The sequence below is a fragment of the Peromyscus californicus genome, unplaced genomic scaffold, assembly GCF_007827085.1.
Source record: "Peromyscus californicus insignis strain IS unplaced genomic scaffold, ASM782708v3 Scaffold_4__1_contigs__length_199733344, whole genome shotgun sequence".
NCBI classification, from domain to species: Eukaryota; Metazoa; Chordata; class Mammalia; order Rodentia; family Cricetidae; genus Peromyscus; species Peromyscus californicus.
The window spans coordinates 170591107-170617269 of NW_026294562.1; the positions used below are offsets into that span (position 1 = coordinate 170591107).

Sequence of the window (26163 nt, forward strand, 5' to 3'; positions counted from 1 at the left end):
CATGCACACTTGCTATGATTAATTAAAGATTAGTTGAAATGTTCAATATGTGTATTTATGGGGCACAGTTTTGCATATATATTATCATGTGTGTCAGATATGCACAGCTGGCATATCCACCATTTCATCTGTCACTTTTTATGTTTGTTAAAGCATACATTTCTGCTGGCTCTTTTGAATTAATAGGTGTGAAACAGAGTTGTCCTATTGAGTTACAGAACATGGAAGGCATTCTTGCTGCCCATCTGACCCTCTGTGACCAGATGTGTTTTGATCAGGCTGCTAAGACTGCACAATGTTGGAAGTAAAATCAGTTAAACAAGGGATGTTAGGAAGATGTAATATCCATGTAAAAGAATGAAGTTAAGCCTTCACCTAACAACATATACAAATCAACTCTACATGGATCAAAGACCTAACATGGATCAGAGCTGAAAGTCATCAGACTTTTAGGAGACAGGATGAAAGCACCTTGAAATTGGATTTCAAATGTTGTCTTTGTTTTGATGACAGATGCATCATATGGGCCTTTTGGCTGCTTATATGTCTCTACACCACATGCATGTTTTCTACATGAGGAGGACAGAAGAGGGTGTTGAGTTCCTTGGAACTTCAGTTACAGACAGTAATAAGTTACCATGTGGGTCCTGGGAATTGATCCCCTGTTCTTTGGAAGAGCTGCTAGGGCTCTTAACTATTGAGCTATCTCTCCATGCATTTGGTTTATGGGACTGGAGAGATAGCTCAATAGTTAAGAATCAAATACACACACACACACACACACACACACACACACACACACACACTCACACACACACACACACACATAGTACTACTACTACTACTACTACTACTACTACTTCTACTACTACTACTACACACCACAAAAAACAGATATCAGAAAAATGGAGTCTTGTGCAAGGAGCATGAGGATAAGTAACTCAGTATATGGGCCACCAAAATGGCTCAGTTTCGAAGATTGCCTGCTGTACTCCCTCCCAGTACCTACCCCCAACTGCCACACAGATAGATATAAATGCACAAACAATGTGGGCCAGTGCGATGGCTTACCAGATAAAGGGCTTGCTCACCTACCTTAGTTCAATTCTCTATCCCCAGAGAACTGGCCCCCACAAATTGTCCTATGACCTCCACACACTAGAGGGGAACAACCATGCAAAATGAATACATAGGCGAATGTAGTAAGAAACTCAATACAGGTCCTTTCTATCTATGAATTTTATATTTATGGATCAAAACATTGGAAACAAACTACTTGGAAAAGTATTTCTGGAATGAAAAGTGTATTGTTTCCTCCTATCTTTGTGTTGTATTCAACAGAATAAGACTAGGGTCTATGCAGTATTCATATTAGGTATTGGAAATAATCTAAAGAAAATTTGATTGTGTGGTATGGGGTACAGTGGAACATGAATATTTTACTAGATTCTGAGTGTGGTCTGTGTGTCTGACTCAGACCCTAAACTCTTAATCACTTTGCATTTCTATTTGCTATATTAACATCTATTGTTGTTATTATTGTCCGGTCTCACAATGTAATCTGGGCTGGCCTTGTGCTTCTTTTTTATTAAGAGATTTTCTATTCATTTCACATACCAAACACAGATTCCCCTTCCCTCATTCCCCCAGTCCACCAGTGTTCCCACCCAATACACCCCTATTCCCAACTCCTCCAAGGCAATGTCTCCCATGGGGAGTCAGCAGAGCCTAGTCCATTCAGTTGAGTGGCCTTGTACTTCTATGCCTCCTGCTTCATGTTCTCTCTTTTGAGTCTATATAGCTCTGGCTAACCTGAAACTGGCTACAAAGACCAGGGTGATTGGGAACTCATAAAGATCCAACTGTCTCTGCCTCTGTTGTGCTGGAGTTAAAGGCATGCAGCACTGTGCTCAGCTTGCTAGGTGTTGTATCATGAGATTAACATGCATCCATCACCTAGCTGGCTGTATTTGTATCTTGAGCCATGTTTTTCTCCTTGTGACTTTGGCCCATTCTGCACTCTGTTGATAAGGAAACTGCCAGCCCCCACCCCAAAAGCTATGGAGTAACAAGGGAGGAGAGGTCACTCACCTGTTATGTCCACCTGGATGGTGTCACTCCTCTTGGAACTGACTTGATTGGATACTTCACACTGATAGTCCCCGGAATGCGAACTCCGGGCAGAGACTATTTCGAGGGTGCTGTTGTTCGGGGACAGCCTCATCTCATTCGTGATCCTCAGACTCTGTCCTTTGAAGAGCCAATGAATTGAGATCCCAGTGTCGTTTGACAAGCACTTCAGGATCACAGAGGTCAGGTCTTTGACTGTGGTGTTGGTGAATTGGATGGAGGGTTTAATCACTGGTTCTGTGAATAAACAGTGGAGGGGACCAGCTGTGAGTCCTTCACCCTCAGAGATCTCAGCCAGCTCCCAGAGCACATACAATGAATGGGCCCTCTGCAAGATCACATGTTCAAGATATAGTCTGTAAAGAAAGAGCTGAATCTTACTCCTACCAAGACCGCCCACAGTGACCCTGACTCAGGGTATTTTTGTAGATTCCACACTGGGAGCCTCTTCAGCCCACATGTACAGAAATCTCATGGTTGGGAGAAATGTATTTCCCAATAATATTTGTGGGAATTCTTGCTCATATTTTCTGTGAGTGTGAACAGTCAGATCCTGCCTTTATGAAATAGCCTTTATTTAAAATATTAGCCATAGGGTTAAGATGGCCTAGCTAAACTTAAAGGTGTTAAAGGCTAGACCTCAGGACTGGGAGAAATCCTTAACTGAAGAAATTCTGTTTGTAGAAAAATTGTAATTCTTGCCGCATGGATATGGATTAAATACTACAGAGAAGAAGTGATTAATCACAGTGCTGACCACAGCTTACCACTCTAATGCTGAGTACTGATATTTTTGAGACAGGCTCTCACTGTACAGTCCTAGCTCATGTGGAACTTACTATGTAGACCAGGCTGGTCTCAAACTCACACTATCTACCTGTCTCTCCCTACTCAGTACTGGCATCAAAGGTGTGTGCCACCACACTCAGCTGACATATGTTTTTGGAAACTTGAAAAGAGCAAGCAAAAGGGCATCATCAACTATCAGTGACATGGTTCACCCTGACTCAGAACAGGGCTCCCAGGCACCTTCTCCACCCACTCTTTCCATCCCATGGAGTCAGAGCTGAGCCAGCCCCCTCACCCATGAGACAAGAGCAGACCTGGGAGCAGAGGTCTAGTCCCTATCTATGGAGAATATTCAACTATGGGAGTTACTCTAAACCTCATAGAAGAGAAAGTAGGAAGTAAAAGAAGAGAAAGGCTTGAATACATTGGCATCAGAGATCACTTCCTAAATATAACAGCAGTAACAGAGACACTAAGAGCAACAATTAATAAATGGGGCCTCTTGAAACTGAGAAGCAGTTGTAGGACAAAGAAAATGGTCAATAAGACAAAATGACAGCCTACAGAATGGGAAAAGTTCTTCACCAACCCCACATCTGACAGAGGGCTGATATCCAGAATATTTAAGAATTCAAGAAATTAGACATCAAAATACTCAACAGTTCAATTAAAAATGGGCTATAGAACTAAACAGAGAATTCTCAACAGAATAATCTCAAATGGCTGAAAGACATTTAAGGAAATGCTCAACATCCTTAGTCATCAGAGAAATGCAAATCAAAATGACTCTGAGATACCATTTTACACCTGTCAGAAGGGCTAAGGTGAAAAACACTGAAGACAGCTTATGCTGGAGAGGATGTGGAGCAAGGGGAACACTCCTCCACTGTTGGTGAGAGTGCAAATTTGTACAGTAACTTTGGAAATCAGTATGGCGATTTCTCAGATAATTGGGAATTGATCTCCCTTAAGACCCAGCTATACCACTCTTGAGAATATACCCAAGGAATACTAAATCATACCACAAGGACACATGCTCAGCTATGCTCATAGCAGCATTATTTGGAATAGCCAGAACCTATAAACAACCTAGATGCCCCTCAACTGAAGAATGGATAAATAAAATGTGGTACATATACACAATAGAGTACTACTCAGCAGAGAAAAACAATGACAGCATGAAATTTGCAGGCAAATGGATGGAACTAGAAAAAAATCATCCTGAGTGAGGAACCCTGACTCAGAAAGACAAACATGGTAGGTACTCACTCATAAGTGGATACTAGATGAAAAGCAAAGGATAAGCAGACTGCACCTCACAGCTCCAGGGAGGCTACCTAATAAAGAAGACCCTATGAAAGACACAGGATTGCCCAGCAATGGAGAAATAGATGAGATCTACATGATCATGCTGGGGTTGAGAGGGGGTGATGGAGGGCAAGAGTCGGGGCAAAGAGAGCTTAGGGGAGCAGGAGGTCCTAGCTAGATCAGGAACAGAGTGGGAGAACAAGGAAAGAGATACCATGATAAATGAAGCCACCATGGGAATAGGAAGATGCAGAGTGCTAGAGAGGTCCCCAGAAACCCACATAGATGACTCCACTATAGATTACTGGCAATGGTTGAGAGAGAGCCTGAGCAGACCTATACTGGTGATGGGATGGTCGAACACCCTAACTGTCATGATAGAACCCTCATCCAGGGACAATGGAGTAAGATGCAGAGATCCACAGCTAAGCCCCAGGTGGAGCTCTGAGAGTCCAATCAATGAGAGAGATGAGGGATCATATGAGCAAGAGATATTGAGACCATGATTGGAAAAAGTACAGAGACAACTAGTCAGACTAGAAGAAACACATGAACTGTGTCCAATAGCTGAGGAGCCACCAAGGAACTGGATTAGACCCTCTGGATAAGTGAGACAGTTGTTTAGCTTGAACTGTTTAGGAGGATCCCAGGCAGTGTAACTGGGACCTGTCCTTAGTGCTTGAGCTGGCTTTTTGGAACCTAGTGCCTATGCTGAGACACTTAGCTCAGCCATGGTACAGGGAGGAGGGGATTGGATCTGCCCCAAATGTAGGCACCAGGCTCTGTTTACTCCCCAAAGAAGACCTTTCCTAGGAGGAGGTGGAAATGAGGGGTGGGTTGTGAGTGGGAAGACTGGGAGGTAGGATGAGGGAGGAGTGGGAAATCTGTGGTTGATATGTAAACGAATAGAACATATCTTAATAAAAAAGAAAAGAAAAGAAATATAAAAAATTCATTTCTGCTGGCTCTTTTGTATTTATTGGTGTGAACCAGAGTTGTCCTATTGAGTTACAGAACTTGGAAGGCATTCTTGCTGTCCATCTGACCCTCTGTGACCAGATGTGTTTTGATCAGGCTGCTAAGATTGTTCAATGATGAATGAATAATCAGTTAAACAAGGGATGTCGGGGAAAATGGGATATCCAGGTAAAAGAATGAAGTTAAGCCTTCACTAACAACATATGCAAATCAGCTCTACATGGATCAAAGATCAGAGCTGAAAGTTATCAGACTTTTAAGAGACAGGATGAAAGCATCTTGAAACTGGATTTCAAATGGTATTTTTGTTATGATGCCAGATGCATCATATGGGCCTTTTGGCTGCTTATATGTCTCTACAGAAGATGCATGTTTGGTACCTGAGGAGGACAGAAGAGAGTGTTGAATTCCTTGGAACATCAATTATAGATAGTAATAAGTTTCCATGTAGGTGCTGAGAATTGAAACCCTTTTCTTTATAAGAGCTGCCAGGGCTCTTAACTATTGAGCTATCTCTCCAGTCCCATAAACCATATATATACACACACATACTACTAAACACCAAAAAAACCCAGTTATTAGAAAAAAGCATTTTGTGCAGGGATGTCATGCTTCAAATGTCAGCATGATGATAAACTCAGAATACGGGCCACCAAGATGGATCAGTTGGGAAGAGTGTCTGCCGTACTCCCACACAGTACCCACCCCTGATTGCCACACAGAAATAAATGAACAAACAAATGTGGGCCAGTGAAATTGCCTAGCAGATAAAGGGCTAGTTCACGCACCTGAGTTCAATCCCATGTCCTTGGAGAACTGGCTACCACAAATTGTCCCCTGACCTCCACTCATGGGTGTGGGACATGCACACAAAATGAATAGATATGCAAATGTAGTAAGAAACTCATTACAGGTCCTTTCTATCTATGCATTTTATATTTATGGAATGAATCCTTGGAAACAAACTACTTGAAATAGTATCTCTGCAGTGAAAAATGTATTGTTTCCTCCTATCTTTGTACTGTACTCAACACAGTAAGACCAGTGTCTATGCAGTATTCATATTAGGCATTGGAAATAATCTAAAGAAGATCGGAATGTGGTGAAAGAAGTGTAGAGTAACATGAATATTTTACTAGATTCTGAGGGTTGATTGTGTGACTGATTCAGACCCTAAACTCTTAATCACTTTGCATTTCCATTTGCTATATTGACATCTATTGCTGTTAATATTGACTGGTCTCACAATGTAGTCAGAGCTCAGCCTTGTAATTCTATGCCTCCTGCTTCATGCTATCTCTCTTTTGAGATGGGGTCTCACTATGTAGCTCTGGCTAACCTGAAACTGGCTACAAAGACCAGGGTGGTTGGGAACTCATAGAGATGCAACTGTCTCTGCCCTGGTGTGCTGGGGTCAAGTGCATGCAGCACTGTGCTCAGCTTGCTTGGTGTTGTATCATGAGACAAACATGCATCTACCACCAAGCCTGTTGTATTTGTTTCCTGAACAATGTTTTTCTCCTTGTGACTTTGACCCATTCTGCACTCTTTTGATAAAGAAACTGCCCCCATACCCACCTTATGAAGTAAGGAGGGAGCAGAGGTCACTCACGTAAAATGTCCAGCTGGATGGGGTCGCTCCTCTTGGAACTGACTTGATTGGATACTTCACACTGATAATCCCCGGAATCCTCAATCCTCACAGAGTCTATTTGGAGGGTGCTGTTGTTCTGAGACAGCTTCATCCTCTCTGTGAGCACCACACTCTGGCCTTTGAAGAGCCAATGGATTGAGATCCCAGTGTCATTTGACAAGCACTTCAGGAACACAGAGGTCAGGACTTTCACTGTGTTTTTGGTGACTTGGATGGAGGGTGTAGTCACTAGATCTGTGGATAAATAGTGGAGGGGACTAGCTGAGAGTCCTTCACCCTCAGAGAAATCAACCAGTTCACAGGGCCATAGAATGAAGGGGTCTTCTGTAAGATTGCGTGTTTGGGTTCAAGATAAGGTCTGTAGGGAGAGAGCTAAAATTTACTCTTATCAAGATCACTCAGAGTGACCCTGACCAGGGTATTTGTGTAGATTCCACACTGGGAGCCTCTTCAGCCCACATGTCCAGAAATAACATGATGGGGGGAATGTATTTCTCAATGATTCTTGTGGGGATTCTTGTTCACACTTTTTGTGAGTGTGAACAATTAGGTCCCTCTTTTATGAAATAGCCTACTGTTTATATTTAATTAGACAATTTGTCATGGTGTTAAGATGGCCCAGCTAATCTTAAAGGTGTTAAAGGCTAGATCTCAGGACTGGGAGAAATCCCTAACTGAAGGATTTCTGTTTGTAGAAGAAAATGTATTTCCTGTCCCATGTATATGGATTAAATACTACAGAGAAGAACTGAATAATCACATTTCTGAGCACAGCCTACAAGTCTAATCCTCAGTATTGATATTGTTTGAGACAGAGTCTCACTGTACAGTTCTAGCTTGCTTGGAACTTGCTGTGTAGACCAGGCTCTCCTCAAACTCATACTATCTACATGCCTCTCCCTCCTCAGTGCTAGCATTGAAGATGTGTGACACCACACTCAGCTATTTGTTTTTTGGTTTGTTGTTGTTGTTTTGGTTTTTGAGACAGGGTTTCTCTGTGTAGCTTTGTGCCTTTCCTGGATCTTGCTCTGTAGACCAGGCTGGCCTTGAACTCACAGAGATCTGCCTGCCTCTGCCTCCTGGGTGCTGGGATTAAAGTCGTGTGCCACCACTCCCTGGCTTTTATTTGTTTTTTGAAGCTTGAGAAGAATAAGCAAAAGAGCATCATCAACTGTCAGTTTCATGGTTCACCCTGCCTCAGAACAGGGCTCCCAGGCATCTTCTCCCACTCTTCCCATCCCATGGAGTCAGAACTGAGACAGGAGCAGACTTGGGAGCAGAGATCTAGTCCCCATCTGTGGGGATTATTCTCCAGTTTGGAGAATAAGAATGGGAGCACAGTTGATCCATGGGTGTTTGTTGTAGGTCATGGAGGTCATAAAAAGAAAATGGAGGAGACAGGAAAGCTTGTGTTAGGCACAGAAAGAAATCTTGACCTTGAGGCTCTCCTAACCATGGAAAGTCCCTCACACAAGCTAAGGCTTTTCAAGACTGGGAGAACCTCCTCCTCACATTGCAAGCTCCATCCCTCTCAGCCAGAAATCAGAGAACCAGGAGGCCATTAAACATAGGGATGAAGCAGGAGGCTTGTGGGAAGACTGAGTTTTGCTTGTTCCCATAGTCCTGGGCTGGAAATTAAATGCTTCTGCCACTTCCCAGAAAGACAAAAGACTCCACTCCAAACCTGTAACTGATATTTCAGAGATCCACTTACTAAGGACTGTAATGTTCTTGACTGTGGTCCTATAGACTCCAGGAAAAATATTATAGATGAGACAGGAATAGGATCTGCTATTATTAGTATTAATATTGGGGATAAAGAGCTCTTGGGAGGAGGACTGGAGCTCTCCCTTGACAAACCAAGAGTACTGTTGAGGTGGGTTAGCATCTGTGTGGCAGGAGATGTGAGGTTTGTCCTTGAATGGAAATGAATATTTGAGGGGGATATGATCAGGACATTTGGATCATCTGGAACAAACAGAATAAAGTCACACATGATGTCAGCAGAGGGAAGGGGAAATCCTGGTCTGTAGAGGACATAGTATCTCTTTGAGCTGTGCTTTAACCTTAGTTGAGCAGGTCCTACCCAGAGTTGGGGAGGAGATAAGTACAAGAGTACTCATTCAGCATGCACAAGCCCTGATCTTTCTCATGCACAACATACACACACACACACACACACACACACACACACACACACACACACACACACACCTCCCCATGGACACTCATGTGTGCACTGAGACTGAGTCTGACTTGTCCCCTGTCTCCATCACCCTGAGACTCTCTAGGCAGAATTCCCTGCAACCCATTCAAGCTCAATGCTGGGCCTGTCCACATATGTTTTGGCTGGTACAGGATGCCCTGGCAGCCTAGGTATCTGTATGGTAGGTCTGTGTCGTGAACCCAAGGGGACTGGGACCGAGCATGGTATAGCTCTAGCCCTCTGTATTTAGGCAGTTGGGACCAGGATGATAACAGAAAATACTTACAGGTAGTGTTCAGAGAGAATGGGTCACTTGGGGAGGCACTTACTGAGTTCCAGTTTCACATTCATAGGGTCCTGTGTCAGTCTCACAACACTGAGTAAAGTGAGAGTCCTGTTGTCCTCAGACAGCTTCAGCCTGTCCTCTTCTGAGAGGCTTTGGTCATTTATCCTCCACAGGTAGGCTGTATTCTGAGTCTCATGCTCACACATTAATGCTGCTGAGTCCTCACCCTCCATGGGATTGGAATTGTTGGTTGTGATGTTGGGCTTGGGTAGCAGTGCTATGCTGACCACAGAGAGATGATTGCCTTGTGTGGTTATTTTGTATCTTACAAAGGCCTCTTACAGCCAGACATTGTCTCTTAACTCCCAGCTGACCCAGATACCGAAAGAATCAGGCAGGAAGCAAATTAAAGGCAGAAGGAGTGGCTGAGTGCTCAGAGATAATGGGGCCTCCTGTGCTGTGTATGGAAGAAGCAAGGACTTTCTCATGAGAGAACTGAGCTGCAGTGTTTGGTTATGGTCAGACTCAAGACTTGGAATCACAGATCTCATTTTATTTCCTGGTCCTCACTGACCCATTGCTGCCTTGAGACACAAGGTTTGGGTCCCTCTAGCTACACTGACCTTGCCTGCTTTGTGTAGACCAGAGCCCTCCCAGCCTTTGCTGTCCTACAGATAGGTCATGATTAGTCTTCCCATTGAGATTCCCTGAGAAACCTGACAGCCTGTCAGAGATCTCACACAGCTCAGGATCTGCCTGACATTTAGTTCAGGCTGGGCCACATATGGGCCATTCTTGTTAGGTGTTTGATGTTGATTGACAGGAATCTGGGAGCCCTATAAGAATCCTGTGTCTATGAAATGATCTAGAAGAGTGAAGTCCACCTAGTAGGTCCCTATGATGGGGACCTGGAGATGTGGTTTTGGACAGATAGCTTGTGCCACTGATGGTCTATGTGACCCTGACTCAATGACTGTGTTGGCTATCTCACTTTTTCTATAATAGGACACATGGTAAAGGATCATTGCTATGCCTGCAAAGTAACCTTAAATGTGAACAGTGATCTGACCTTCCACCAAGCAGTGTCTACTAGTATTTCCTGCAGGAAATAATCCCTGGACTGCGGTGGGAGAGATGGCTCAGTGGTTAAGAGCACTGGCAGCTCTTCTAGAGCTCCTGAGTTCAAATCCCTTACACCCATCTATAATTAAAATGTGGTGACCCTTTCTCGTGTGCAGGCAGAACACTTTATAATAAATAAATAAATAAATAAATAAATAAATAAATAAATAAATAAATAAATAAAGGCTAATCCGACTGTGGGAAGAAAACACCAAGGAGCTGTTGGTAGAAACATGTAAATTTCACATTGGAAAGAGGTGCAGATTATAAGCAATCCATAGACAATTGTAGTCAATGGCAGTGTACATTTCAGAGTAATCAAGACAAATTTACAATTTCTCACCATAACAAATGGGAGATAAAAGTGTAGTGGGTGTTACAGAGTTGACTTAATCATTCTGTCTTGTATACAGACATCAAAGATTACACTCTATTTCTTCAGACTAAGTACAGTTGGGAGGCCATTTAAAGCACTATTAACAAGCAATAGATCATGGATCAAAACAGTGGGAATATCATTTTCAAGTGCCAAAAAATGTTACATATTGTACATCTGAACATGGGCCAAAATATATAAAGAACTCTCACAGTTCAACAATAGTAACAATAAAACCACAAGTAGCTCAATCCAAAGAGAAGGAAAAGACCTGACATTCCTTTTAAAGAAAGAGGAACAGATGACCAATAAAGACATGCTGCTTAGTTTTTGTCTATTTGACAGACTAAATTCACATTGGAAGAGAAAACCTCATTTGAGGTATCACCTCCATCACAATGGCCAGCAAGTCATTTTCTTAATTACTGTTTGGTGGAGGAGGACCCGGGGCTATCCCCTTGCAGATAGCCCCTTTCTTATGGGCTCTATAAGAAAAGCAGCTGAGCAAGTTGTGGGAGCAAGCCAGGAGGTTTTCCCCATGGTTCTTGCCTGCACTCCCCTCAATGACACACCCTGATTAAGACATTTAAGCCAAATAAACCCCTAACTGCCAAGTTGGTTTGGGTTGTGGCATTTCATCACAGTAACTGGAAAATCTATCTAGGACAGCACATAAAGAATTGCTATGGAAGCCGGGGGTGGGGGTGGGGTGGCACATTCCTTTAATCCTAGCACTTGGGAGGTAGAGAAGGGAGATATCTGGGATTTGAGGCCAGCCTGATCTACAGAGGGAGATCCAGGACAGGCACTAAAACTTCACAGAGAAACCCTGTCTCAAAAAAAACAAAAATTAAAAAAAAAAGAAATGTTATGGAGTTATGCGTAGTGGCACATGAATTTAATCCCAGCACTCAGGAGGCAGAGGCAGGTGTATCTGTGAGTTCCATGCCAGACTGGCCTGCAGAGTGAGTTCCAAGACAACCAGGGATATACAGAAAAACTCTGTCTCAAAAAACCAAAAATGAAAAAAAAATAAAAGAAATGCTTATGGGCCAGGCAAGGTGGTGCACACCTTTGATCCCACTACTCTAGGAATTCCAGCCTGGCCAGCTGGGAGTATATAGTGAGACCCTGTCTCACAAACAAAAACCAAAAACATGCTTAACACCAGTAGTCATTGTAAAAATGCACATGATTGACGGACCTAAACTGTACATTCTTAAGGATAAGTTGTATATAATTATAAGCTAAAAAGTTAGTTATTAGGATACAAATTAAAGCTTGATCATCTTATAAATGATCAAATTCTCTATACAAATGTATGTTTAGAAACAGGCTAAATATGCTGAATATTAGCATAATCAATTCCTTACTTCACCTATGACATTTAAAAAATGTTTAAGCCTCCCACTTTAAACTATGCCATGCCTCTTACAGCCAGGAATTAGTCCAAATTATACTTTGAGATCATTTAGATTATATTTCCACTTACTAGGTCTAAAGATAATTTGCCTTGCTATCCAATTTTCAGTAAAAGATAGCTCACCAAACAGATTTCAGAATAAGCTTTTACTATTCCTTCATTAAAAGAAATTTACTTTACATTGACTGTTCTCAATAATCAATCACCTATGTCTCCTGACTAATTAAATACATAAATGGTTTTGGATGTAAAGTTTTTATAAGGGTATAAAAGTTTAGATATAGAGACCGTTTAGGAAAGTTAAAAAATAACTTATGATATATGAATTGCCAGTTATTGGGATAGATAAATATAATATATAAACATCTAGATATGGTATAAATGATATCCACGTCTCCATAAATAACCTAGAGATACTGAGGATGTATACCTATGTTAGATGTATGGATAAAGTTTTTCTTGAGATCTGAGATCTGAGATATATAGGCTTTAGAAATAGACTTATGTATGCATTAATACATTAGTCTACAGACGTCCCCCAGAAGAGACCTGGGGCTAATAAAAGGCCATAGCTCCTCCACTGTACAAGGTATAATAATTGTCCAAGGAATGATTGATCTGACTTTACTTGGAAAATTAAGATTATTGTAAACCTCCTACAAAACAATTCAGAATCTACAGGGCAGCACCTAAGGGAGCTGCCAGTTTGGATTCAAGTTTTATGGTCTTCTGGGTTCAGGAAATTAAATATTCCAGACCAACTAAACCCTTAAAATACAGGGAAAGAAAGTAATTGATTTGCTAGACATAAGCATAGACATTTCTTACATTTTAGGAAATGACTGACCAAATACTTAAGACAATTATTAATCCTTCATCTCATATAGGTCTAGGAGGTCAAGCTAACATTGTAACCAAAAGCTCAGAAATATTAAAATGGCCAGACAGATAAAATTATGGACGATTCTGCCCACAGGCATCCCCTTTATACCTAACACTCTGTGGGGAAGAGACATGCTGCAATTAATTTGTGTATCATTAATCTCTGCTATGGACTAATATCAGTTCAAATGCTATAAATGACTGTTTAACTTTAAAGAACTTGGGTAAACAAACAAAAGGCATAATTGAGTCCATTATTCTAGAAATTATAAATGATAGACATGGCCTAGGGTATCAAAATTAATCTGAGGCACCACTGTTGACTGCTGACCCCACTACATGGAAATCTGATGCTCCTAACTCAGTTAAACAATGGACTTTGAATGCTCAGAGAATTGTAGCTGCTACTTGTCTGGTGGAAGAGAAGCTTAAAAATAGGGCATATAAAGCCTCCCACCAGCCCTTGAGTCACCCCAATATTTGTTGGTTAGAAAAAGTCTGGCTTACAGCTGTTACAAGACCTTAAAAAATTAAATGAACATTTTTGGAACCAAGGGGAGCTTCACAATCTAGTTTGCCCTCTCCCACTGCCACCCCTAGAATTCAAAACATAATTGTCATAGACTTACAAGATTGCTTCTTCACCCTACATTCTCACCCTAAAGATTGTCAGCATTTCACTTTAAGCTTGCCTTCTAACCTGACACAATGGAAGTCAAAAGCTTACATGCAGAGCAGAAAATATGTGTTCTGTTTATCCAGAACACATTGATTGAGCTGAGTTCCTCATCATATATATAGATTAACTATCAAATCTATCTGTAAATTATAGTTTCCTCACTGTCCCCTAACCCAATTATATCTATATCTCTCTCTATCTATCTATCTATCTATCTATCTATCTATCTATCTATCTATCTATCTATATCTGTGAGTGTGTGTGACTGTGTTTGTATATATATATATATATATATATATATATATATAAATACATTTATAACACAGGTGACATTATATTTATAACAAACTATAAAACATATGAGTCTATAGACTGGGAGATAAGTCTATGCTAGGTACTTTCTAATGTCTGTCCAACAATTACAAATTCTCACCCTATGGAAATTCACCCATGAGGCCTATGTCCTTATGATTTTTGTGTATGAAATAAAGAAATAATGCACCATTTATTCCACTGCTTTAAAATTTTAAGAAGGCCTAGAGCTCATAATTGGACAAAAGCCTTATTATACTTCAAGAGCTCTTAACAATTGGTGCTTAATTTTTCATATCTCCCACTACAGACATCCCTTATTATCCACAGGCCAAGCCACAAAGTTACACCTAAGCAGCCAGAACCTTCTCACTTGTATTTGTAAAGGTCCTGATGTTTTCATAATGTAAAAACTGGATATGCTTACATGTTTTCACAGGATACTGACACATCTTTTTGAATCCTGGATTGCCTCGTCATGCCATATACTAGGCCGCTGCAGGACAAAGATGCTCTAAAGCTGCCAGTCTGAAAGAGGCTTATATTTACCTCTAGATTCTTAAATATTGAGCTGTGACTTTATGAATAAATTGATACAATTCCAGATCTTTTTGATGAACTCTGTTCATCAATGATATCAAAACTTGTAGAAATATGATTAGAAATAATCCTGTCCTAAATGAATTTTTATTAATTTTGACCAAAGATAATCAGGACTTGAGATATATTATAAATGAAACATTTCAGATTTCGTTTTCTGACTAGCCTGCTGTTTTGCTGAGACTCCAAAGATTCATAATCTTGCTCTGACAAATCACCAGTGTTATCATATTACTAATATGTCTAAAGATTTTGTCTTTTTAAGGAATGCATCCTGACTGCAGTTTATGTCTTCCACTTACAAATTCTCTTTTTCTTCTCTAGGACGGTGGATCTTTCCCTCTCTCCCTGGCCTGATATCCTTCCCTCATCTGGTAAGACATGCACTTAATATTCCATAGGTACACTTAAGAGAAAAAGTTTCCTCCTTAAAACTCCTCAAATATATGTTTTAATACATATATTTGTTTCCAGCAGAAATTCTGATTATTTAAAGAGTCATCCTCTGGACCACAGACATGCTGTCTAGCTGCAGGTCTGCACCCCATCCTCCATCCTCCAGCCCACATGGATGTGTTGTCCAGCTTAGTCCTGCATCATGCCCTCTAGCACAGGAGACAGAAAATCCTGCTACCCAAGTCTTACCCTGCAGAGCCTGAAACAGCCTGCTCTTCCTGGGTTTCCACTGCATTCCAGCCTTCAAGACCCTCAGCTTCAGACCCATATCAGCAGGAAGTAACCATGAATGATTTCTATAGCCCCGTTGTGACTTACCCCTCTTTCAATGCTGAATTCCCCAGCCCAGGGGCTGGACTGCCCTTAAAAAACGCTCCTTTATTAATACTATAAACTCTGATCCTGAAATATATATACTATCAGATTTTCTCCTCAAGTATTTCTGACACTGTTCTGTATATAAGTCTGCTAAGTATATCCTGACACAGATTATTACAGTCCTCCCATAGCTAAATGGGTCAATATTGTCTTGATTACAAATTTTAATTATTAGGTCAGTTTTAACTGCAGCCTTGGTCCCACAGGTGCTCATGACAGGCAAGACAGGAGCTAGGCAAGAGAACAGAACTGTAGCTCTGTAGACAGGATTTTATCCCAGATGAATAAAGTTGACAGACAAAGAAAAGAGCTTGGTTTCCTCAGATATATTTCCAAAAAATAATTGTCAGTGTTTACAGGCTTCTCTTCTTGGCTCCTGGGAAAAATATTATTAAGGTGGGTCCTTAATAATATTTGAGAATAATTCCTCTATGTTTTGTACCACCATGGCTTAAAGTTATATTTCAACAACAACAAAAATTAGAATCTACAATCTCATGGAAAGTGAATAGTGCTCAACATATTCACCAATCCGTCAAGGAGGAAATAAAGAAAGAATTAAAGACTTCCTAGAATTCAATGAAAATGAATGTACAACATACCTAAACTTATGGGACACTATGAAAGCACTGTTAAGAGGAAAATTCAAAGCACTGAATGCCCACATATAGAAGTTGGAGAAATCTCACACTAGAGACTTAACAGCACACCTGAAAGCTCTGGAACAAAAAGTAGCAAACTCACCCAGGAGGAATAGATGCTAGCAAATAATCAAATTGAGAACTGAAGTCAATAAAATAGAAACATATAGAAAAATACAAAGAATCAATAAAACAAAGAGTTGGTTCTTTCAAAATATCAACAAGATAGACAAGCCCTTCCCCAAACTAACCAAACTGCAAAAAGAGACCGTCCAAATAAATAAAATTAGAATTGAAAAGGGATACATGAAAACAAAAAATGAGAAAATCCAGAGAATCATCAAATCATTCCTCAAAATCCGTTCTTTACAAAATTGAAAAATCTAAAATAAATGTTCATTTTTTCTGGATTGGTACCATATACCAAAATTACCTCAAAACCAGATAAACAATTTAAATATAGCTATTACACTCAAGAAACTAGAAACAGTCATTAAATTTCCCAATCAGAAAAAGCCCAGGACCAAAATTCAACTAGATTTTCAAAGCAGAGCTAATACCCATATTCTTTAAATTGTTCCACATAACAGAAACAGAAGGAACATTTCCAAACTCCTTTTACAAGGCTACAGTCACCCTGATACGCAAACCACACAAAGATGCAACAAAGAAAGAGAATTGCACACCAATCTCCCTCATGAACATTGATGCAAAAATTCTCAATAAAATCTGGCAAATTGAATTGAAGAAGGGAGTAATATATATATATATATATATATATATCCACCACAATCAAGTAGGCTTAACACAGATATGCAAGGATGGTTCAAAATACATAAATCTGTCAATGCAATCCACCATATAAACAAACTGAAAGAAAAAACCCACATGATCATCTCATTAAAAGGTGAAAAAGCCTTTGACAAAATCCAACACCCTCTTCATGACAAAGGTCTTGGGGTAATCAGGAATACATGGAACATTCCTTAATGTAATACAGGCAATTTACAGCAGTCTGACAGCCAACATCAAATTAAATGGAGAGAAACACAAAGCGATTCCACTAAAATCAGGAAGAAGACAAGGCTGTCCCCTCTCCCCATATTTATTCAATATAGTACTCGAAGTTCTAAGTAGAGCAATAAGACAAAAACTAAAATCAGGGGGATACAAATTGGAAAGGAAGAAGTCAAACTTTCCCTATTTGCAGAAGATACGATAGTATGCATAAGTGAACCGGAATTTCTACCAGAAAACTCCTACAGCTGATAAACACCTTCCCACTTTGCTGGCGGAAGACTGATTGGGTGAGTTGAAGTGTGAGGATCTTAGCAAGTGTCCTTTTCACCTCCCTGTGTTTCTAGGTTAGTTCTCCCTCTTCTTTCCAATCTTCGAATTCCATTAACTTCATTGAGGCAATCATGTAAATCTGTGGGAATGTTAGACAGGGCGATTGCAATTTTGTGTGTAGAATATCCAGCGTTTCCATCTTATTCTCAGGGTCTCAGTTGTGGCAGCCATGAATAAGTGGTCTCTTGTGGCTGTGACCTAAGTGACAGAAGGCCCAGGCTATTGACTCTCATTGTACCATGTCCTCTGCAGAGACCATGGTTTCTGCAGTGGGGTAGGACAGCAAGGCAGACTCTGTAAGACCCCAAATCCCTCTGCTTGGTGACTGTAGGGAACTCAGCCTCAAACTTGTAGAAACACTGTTGGAACTGCACTGCCATCTAAGACATGCCTCCTTCTCTGCCTCCACAGAGATCATATCTGCATGTGTCCTGAGGGCTATCCCAGGCTCACCGTCACAAGTATATTCCTCCACTAATAACTTGCTTGTCTCAGCCCTTCATGGTCACATCCTGGAGGATGAAATCTAGTAAATTACCAGGTTTAGAAAGTTTGCATCAGACACCCCCCTCATTTTTTCTCTCCCATTTTTATTTAGTAGCTATGTTAAAGTGGTTTCACCTTGTGTATAACATGTGTCTCCCCACACTCCTTATGTATCAATGCTGTCCTCACCTCTTCACTCGTTGTTGTGACCATTTGGGGTTCAAACCTCACCAGTCTGCTCAAGAGTGATTATTAATGCTAATGTTGACCAAGGTGGTATGGTATTTATGATGTGGCTGGCCCTGTATTTGTATCTGGTTTCATCTATAGGATGAGTCTGTCACATAGAAATTACTTCCATTCAGAGGATGAAAAACTGGAGCTTAAAGTGGTTTTCAAAAAGTACTTAAATCTGTATGGTTAATCAGAGATAGACCTGGCTACCTGACTTCAAGGCTAACACTAGTGGTAGGAATAATTGCAGCAACATTTTTTCTTTCTCTGTGTGTGGTATTTTGCCAAAAAGGTTACTTGATTATTATATTAAGTCTTTAAAAACTACTATGAGGCAGGTGAAGGATGTGCTATAACCTAGCACCCTAGCATCAGAGGCTGAGGCAGGATGATTGTGATTTTGAGACAAGTTTGGGTTATATAAAGAGACCCCTGTCCCCTAAAATGTTCCCTCAAGCTAGTAGATGGAGAAAACTAAAGATGAGAATGAAGATAAACAAAACAGAGTCTAGAGTAACTGCAAAGAAAGCTGATGCACCAAATGTTGGTTCTTCAAAAATGATTAACAACATTAGCAAACTTTTCCCAAATGAATTTTTTTTTTTTCGAGACAGGGTTTCTCTGTGTAGCTTTGCGCCTTTCCTGGAACTCGCTTTGGAGTCCAGGCTGGCCTCGAACTCACAGAGATCCACCTGGCTCTGCCTCCCGAGTGCTGGGATTATAGGCGTGCGCCACCACCGCCCGGCTCCCAAATGAATTTTTAAAAAATGAGGTGGATATTAATACAATTTGAGATCTCACCATCCATTCTCAAGAATATGTAGATTTTCAAGAGCACTCAGTAGTTATATGCTAACTGTTGTGTGGCCTAGATGCAATGGACAAATTCCTACAAACATAGATTCTTTAGAGATGGAAGGGTGAAAGAAACCAAATGGAATAGCTGTATAACCAATAAGATTGAATCAACAAAAACATTGACAAAATTTCACAGACTTTGATACGAAAAAAAAAAAAAAAAACACTGAAACTGGATGGAAGTTCAGTTTAGTGTAACAAAGGCCACACATGGAAACCCACAGCCAACATCATATGCAGTAGGGAGTCTGACAGCTTTCTCTTTAAGATCAGGAAGAACACAGGATGCTGCTGTGACCACTTCTGTTCAAGAGACCTTTAGAAGTGCTACACAGAGCCTTAGGCTAGACAATGAAATGAAGGTGCCCAATTATGAGGTGCTAAATATATCTGTAGATGAGAGGAACTTGTTCATAGAAAATCCTGAACATTCTACAGAAAGATCTCAGAACTAAATGAGCAAAATTTGTTGGCTATTGCAATGAAAAAGCCCAAGTGAGCTGTATTTCTGTATACTACTATTGACCATGAACAATTTGTTTTTTGTTTTTCCTGGCAGTAGTGGAGCTTGAACCTACAGCCTCATTCATGCCCAGCAAGTGTTCAGCCCCTGAGCAATAAATAGTCCCAGCCATAACAGTGAACAACTGGAAAAGAAATGAAGAAAGTATTTATTTGTGAAAGCACCAAAAAGAATAAAATACTTAGAATTAAATCTACCAAGGAGATAAAAGACTTGCACTCAGAAAACTACCAAATAAGAGATGATGAAAGAAGACAAGAAATGACAGCCATTGGGGTTGATGGGTTGGAGACTTAATCTCATTATTACTGTTGTTCTGCAGTACTGGGATTGAAGCCAGGGCTTTGTGCATGGTAAGCAATGCACTACCACTGAGCTATACTCTAAGTTCTGTCTTGTAATTTTTATTTAGAAACAGGATATCACTAAATTAATCAGGCTGGCCTTGAATTGGTTGTAGTAGGCACTTTTAGAACTTGGTACTCCTGCCTCAACTTCTTGAGTGGCTGGAACTTTTTTTAATAGATGACAATATCCCTGAATGTACTCTATCAGTTCTATGCATATCAGATCAAAACCCCAGTGGCATTTGCACAGAAATAGCAAAGTCCATTCTAGCTGTTCTGAAACTCACTATATAGATCAAGCTGGCCTCAAACTGCTTGTCTCTGTTCCAAAGAGCTGGGGTTAGAGGCAAGCATCACCATAAATGGCCTTAAAAGTATCTTGAAAAAAACAAGAATAAAATTGCAGGTCATCCCCCATGATTTCATAATTTTAGTACAAAGCTGCAACAATCAAAATAGTCTACTGCTGACAGAAAGGCAGACATACAGATCAGTAATATAGAATTGGAAAGCCCAGAACTGCTCATGCACACTGGCCATGATTAAATTAAAGATTAGTTGAAATGATCAATATGTGTATTCATGGGGCACAGTTTTGCATATATATTACCATGTATGTCAGATATGCACAGTTGGCATATCCAGCATTTCATCTGTCACTTTTTATGTTTGTTAAAGCATACATTTCTGCTGGCTCTTTTGAATTAATTGGTGTGAAACAGAGTTGTCCTATTGAGTTACAGAACATGGAAGGCATTCTTGCTGTCCATCTGACCCTCTGTGTCCAGATGTGTTTTGATCAGGCTGCTAAGACTGCACAATGTTGGAAGTAAAATCAGTTAAGCAAGGGATGTTAGGAAGATGTAATATCCAGGTAAAAGAATGAAGTTAAACCTTCACCTAACAACATACACAAATCAACTCTACATGGATCAAAGACCTAACATGGATCAGAGCTGAAAGTCATCAGACTTTTAGGAGACCAGATGAAAGCATCTTGAAATTGATTTCAAATGTTGTCTTTGTTATGATGACAGATGCATCATATGGGCCTTTTGGCTGCTTATATGTCTCTACACCACATGCATGTTTTCTACCTGAGGAGGACAGAAGAGGGTGTTGAATTCCTTGGAACTTCAGTTACAGACAGTAACAAGTTACCATGTGGGTCCTGGGAATTGATCCCCTGTCCTTTGGAAGAGCTGCTAGGGCTCTTAACTATTGAGCTATCTCTCCATGCATTTGGTTTATGGGACTGGAGAGATAGCTCAATAGTTAAGAATCAAATACACACACACACATCACATACACACACACACAGAGATACTACTACTACTACTACTACTACTACTACTACTACTACTACTGCTACATACCACAAAAAACAGATATCAGAAAAATGGAGTCTTGTGCAAGGAGCATGAGGATAAGTAACTCAGTATATGGGCCACCAAAATGGCTCAGTTGCGAAGAGTGCCTGCTGTGCTCCCTCACAGTACCTACCCCCAACTGCCACACAGATAGCTATAAATGCACAAACAATGTGGGCCAGTGCGATGGCTTACCAGATAAAGGGCTTGCTCACCTACCTTAGTTCAATTCTCTATCCCCAGAAACTGGCCCCCACAAATTGTCTTATGACCTCCACACACTAGAGGGGAACAACCATGCAAAATGAATACATAGGCAAATGTAGTAAGAAACTCAATACAGGTCCTTTCTATCTATGAATTTTATATTTATGGATCAAAACCTTGGAAACAAACTACTTGGAAAAGTATGTCTGGGATGAAAAGTGTATTGTTTCCTCCTATCTTTGTGCTGTATTCAACAGAATAAGACTAGGGTCTATGCAGTATTCATATTAGGTATTGGAAATAATCTAAAGAAAATTTGATTGTGTGGTATGGGATATAGCGGAACATGAATATATTACTAGATTCTGAGTGTGGTCTGTGTGTCTGACTCAGACCCTAAACTCTTAATCACTTTGCATTTCTATTTGCTATATTAACATCTATTGTTGTTATTATTGTCCGGGTCTCACAATGTAATCTGGACTGTCCTTGTGCTTCTTTTTTTATTAAGAGATTTTCTATTCATTTCACAAACCAAACACATATTCCCCTTTCCTCATTCCCCCAGCCCACCAGTGTTCCCACCCCATACACCCCTATTCCCAACTCCTCCAAGGCAATGTCTCCCATGGGGAGTCAGCAGAGCCTAGTCCATTCAGTTGAGTGGCCTTGTACTTCTATGCCTCCTGCTTCATGTTCTCTCTTTTGACACAGGGTCTCACTATGTAGCTCTGACTAACCTAAAACTGGTATAAGACCAGGGTGGTTGGGAACTCATAGAGATCCAACTGTCTCTGCCTCTGGGGGTTAAAGGCATGAAGCACTGTGCTCACCTTGCTTGGTGTGTTATCATGAGATTAACATGCATCCATCACCAAGCTGGCTGTATTTGTATCTTGAGCCATGTTTTTCTCCTTGTGACTTTGACCCATTCTGCACTCTGTTAATAAAGAAACTGCTCCCACCCCCAAAGCTATGGAGTAAAAAGGGAGGAGAGGTCACTCACCTGTTATGTCCACCTGGATGGTGTCACTCCTCTTGGAACTGACTTGATTGGATACTTCACACTGATAGTCCCCGGAATGCGAACTCCTGGCAGGGACTATTTCGAGGGTGCTGTTGTTCGGGGACAGCCTCATCTCATTCGTGATCCTCAGACTCTGGCCTTTGAAGAGCCAATGGATTGAGATCCCAGTGTCGTTTGACAAGCACTTCAGGATCACAGAGGTCAGGCCTTTGACTGTGGTGTTGGTGAATTGGATGGAGGGTTTAATCACTGGTTCTGTGAATAAACAGTGGAGGGGACCAGCTGAGAGTCCTTCACCCTCAGAGATCTCAGCCAGCTCCCAGGGTACATACAATGAAGGGGCCCTCTGCAAGATCACATGTTTAAGATATAGTCTGTGAAGAAAGAGCTGAGTCTTACTCCTATGAAGATGACCCACAGTGACCCTGATTCAGGGTATTTGTGTTGATTCCACACTGGCAGCCTCTCCAGCACACATGTCCAGAAATCTCAGTGGGGGAGGAATATTTCCCAATGATATTTGTGTAAATTCTTGCTCACATTTTCTGTGAGTGTGAACAGTCAGATTCTGCCTTTATGAAATAACCTTTTAATTTTTATTAAAAAATTAGTCATAGGTTTAAGATGGCCTAGCTAAACTTAGCAGTGTTAAAGGCTAGAACTCAGGACTGGGAGAATTCCCTTAATGAAGAATTTCTTTTTGTAGAAAAATTGTATTTCCTGCCCCAATGGATATGGATTAAAAACAAAAGAGTAGAAGTGAATAGTCACAGTGCTGACCACAGCCTGCCACTCTAATGCTCAGTACTGATATTTTTTGGGACAGGGTCTCACTGATCAGGTCTGGCTAGCTTGGGACTTGCTATGTAGACCAGGCTGCCTCAAGGTCACACTATCTACCTGCCTCTTCCTCCTCAGTGTTGGCATCAAAGGTGTGCACAACCATGATCAGCTGATATTTGTTTTTTGAACCTTGAGAAGAGTAAGCAAAAGAACGTCATCAACTGTCAGAGACATAGTTCACCCTGACTCAGAACAGGGCTCTCAGGTACCTTCTCAACCCACTCTTTCCATCCCATGGAGTCAGAACTGAGCCTGCCACCCCACCCATGAGACAGGAGCAGACCTGGGAGCAGAGGTGTAGTCCCCATCTGTGGGGAATATTCTCCTCCAATTTGGAGAATAAGAATGTGAGCAAAGTTGAAAGCCCTGGGTGTACCTTGTAGGTCATGGAGATCATAAAATGAAAATGGAGGGGACAGTAAAGCTTGTGTTAGGCACAGACAGAATTCTTGACCTTGAGGCTCTCCTAACCATGCAAAGTCCCTCACATAACTGAAGACTTTCCAAGACTGGGAAAACCTCCTCCTCTCTTTGCAAGCTCCATCCCTATCGGCCAGGAACCAAAGAACTGGGAGGCCATTAGACATGGGGATGGAGCAGGAGGCTTGGGGGAAGACTGAGTTTTGCTTGTTCCCATAGTCCTGGGCTGGAAATTAAATGCTTCTGCACCTTCGCAGAAAGCCAAAAGGCTCCACTCCTAACCTGGTACTGATATTTCAGAGATCCACTTAGTAAGGACTATATTGTTTTTGATTGTGTTCTTACTGAGGACAGTGACAGTTATAGACCAGGAAGGTATAAGATCCACTCTTACTAGTATTGATGTTGGGAATATAGTGCTCTTGGGAGGATGACTGGAGCTCTTCATTTACAAACCAAGAGTACTGTGCAGGTGGGTTAGCATCTGTGTGGCAGGAGATGTGAGGTTTCTCCTTGAATGGGAATGAATATTTGAGGGGGATATGATCTGGACATCAGGACCAACTGGAGAAAATAGAATAAAATCACACATGATGTCAGCAGAGGGAAGGGGAAATCCTAGTCGGTAGAAGGACATAGTATCTCTTTGAGCTGTGCTTTTACCTTAGTTGAGCAGGTCCTACCCAGAGCTGGGGTGCAGATTAGCAGAAGAGTACTTATTCAGCATGCACAAGCCCCGATCTATCTTAAGCACAACACACAAACATCCCACTGCACACTCATGTGTGCACTGAGACTGAGTCTGACTTGTCCCCTGTCTCCATCACCCTGAGTCTCTCTAGGCAGAAGTCCCTGCAGCCCATTCAAGCTCAATGCTGGGCCTGTCCACATATGTTTTGGCTGTACAGGATGCCCTGGCAGCCTAGGAATCTGTGTGGTAGGTCTGTGTCATGAACCCAAGGGGACTGGGACCGAGCATGGTATAGCTCTAGCCCTCTGTATTTAGGCAGTTAGGGCCAGGATGAAACAGAAAATACTTACAGGTGATGTTCAGAGAGAATGGGTCACTTGGGGAGGCATTCACTGGGTTCCAGGTTCACATTCATAGGGTCCTGTGTCAGTCCTCACAACACTGAGTAATGTGAGAGTCCTGTTGTCCTCAGACAGCTTCAGCCTGTCCTCTTTTGAGAGTCTGTGGTCATTTATCCTCCACAGGTAGGCTGTATTCTGAGTCTCAGGCTCACACATTAATGCTACTGAGTCCTCACCCTTCATGGGATTGGAATTGTTGGTTGTGAGGTTGAGCTTGGGTAGCAGTGCTATGCTGACCACAGAGAGATGATTGTCATGTGTGGTACTTCTGATTTTTGCAAAGTCCTCTTATGACCAGAGACAGTCTCTTAACTTCCAGCCTGCCCAGATCCTTAAAGAATCAGGTAGGAAGCAAATTAGAGGCAGGTGGAGTGGCTGGGTGCTCAGAGATAATGGGGCCTCCTGTGCTGTGTATGGGAGCAGAAAAGACTTTCTCATGAGTGAACTGGGCTGCAGTGTTTGGTGATGGTCAGACTCAAGACTTGGAATCAGAGACCTCATTTTATCTCCTGGTCCTCACTGACCCATTGCCTGCCTTGAGATACAAGGTTCAGGTCTCTCCAGCTACACTGACTTCCCCTACTGTGTGTAGACCAAAGCCCTCCCAGCCTTTGCTGTTCAGGACTGTCCTACAGATAGGTTATGATTAAGCTTCCCTGAGAAACCTAACAGCCTGTCCGAGATCTCACAAGGCTCAGGATCTGCCTGACATTTAGTTCAGGCTGGGCCACAGTTGGGCTATTCTTGTCAGGTGTTTGATGTTGATTGACATGAATCTGGTAGCCCTATAAGAGTCCCAAATCTATGAAATGATCTAGAGGAGTGAAGGTCACCTAGTAGGTCTTCATGGTGGGGAGGCTGGAGATGTTATGTGGACTAATAGCTTGTGCCACTGATGGCCTATGTGACCCTGACTCAACCACTGTGTTTCCTGTCTAAGTTTCCCTATAATAGGACACATGGTAAATGATCATTGCTAGGTCTGTAAAATAACCTTAAATGTGAACAATGACCTGACCTTCCACCAAGCAGTGTCTACTAGTATTTGCCTGCAGGAAATAATCCCTGGACTGTGGTGGGAGAGATGGCTCAGTGATTAAGAACACTGGCTGCACTCCGGGGAGGAGCTGCCCAACTTGGCCCCAGGTTCTGGCCATCAGGCAGGACCCCACCCCCACATCCACTG

General features: G+C 41.5%; 1 protein-coding gene across 1 annotated transcript in view; it reads right to left on the bottom strand.

Moving 5' to 3' along the window:
- LOC128124070 (carcinoembryonic antigen-related cell adhesion molecule 5-like) overlaps positions 1–26163 on the bottom strand; it is a 73628-nt gene that overhangs the window by 14231 nt on the left and 33234 nt on the right. The window contains 9 exon segments of the mRNA XM_052760304.1: positions 6818–7093; positions 8574–8765; positions 8768–8827; positions 9352–9402; positions 9405–9431; positions 9434–9628; positions 22602–22877; positions 24280–24432; positions 24986–25209. Coding sequence (XP_052616264.1) covers positions 6818–7093; positions 8574–8765; positions 8768–8827; positions 9352–9402; positions 9405–9431; positions 9434–9628; positions 22602–22877; positions 24280–24432; positions 24986–25209 — 1454 coding nt within the window.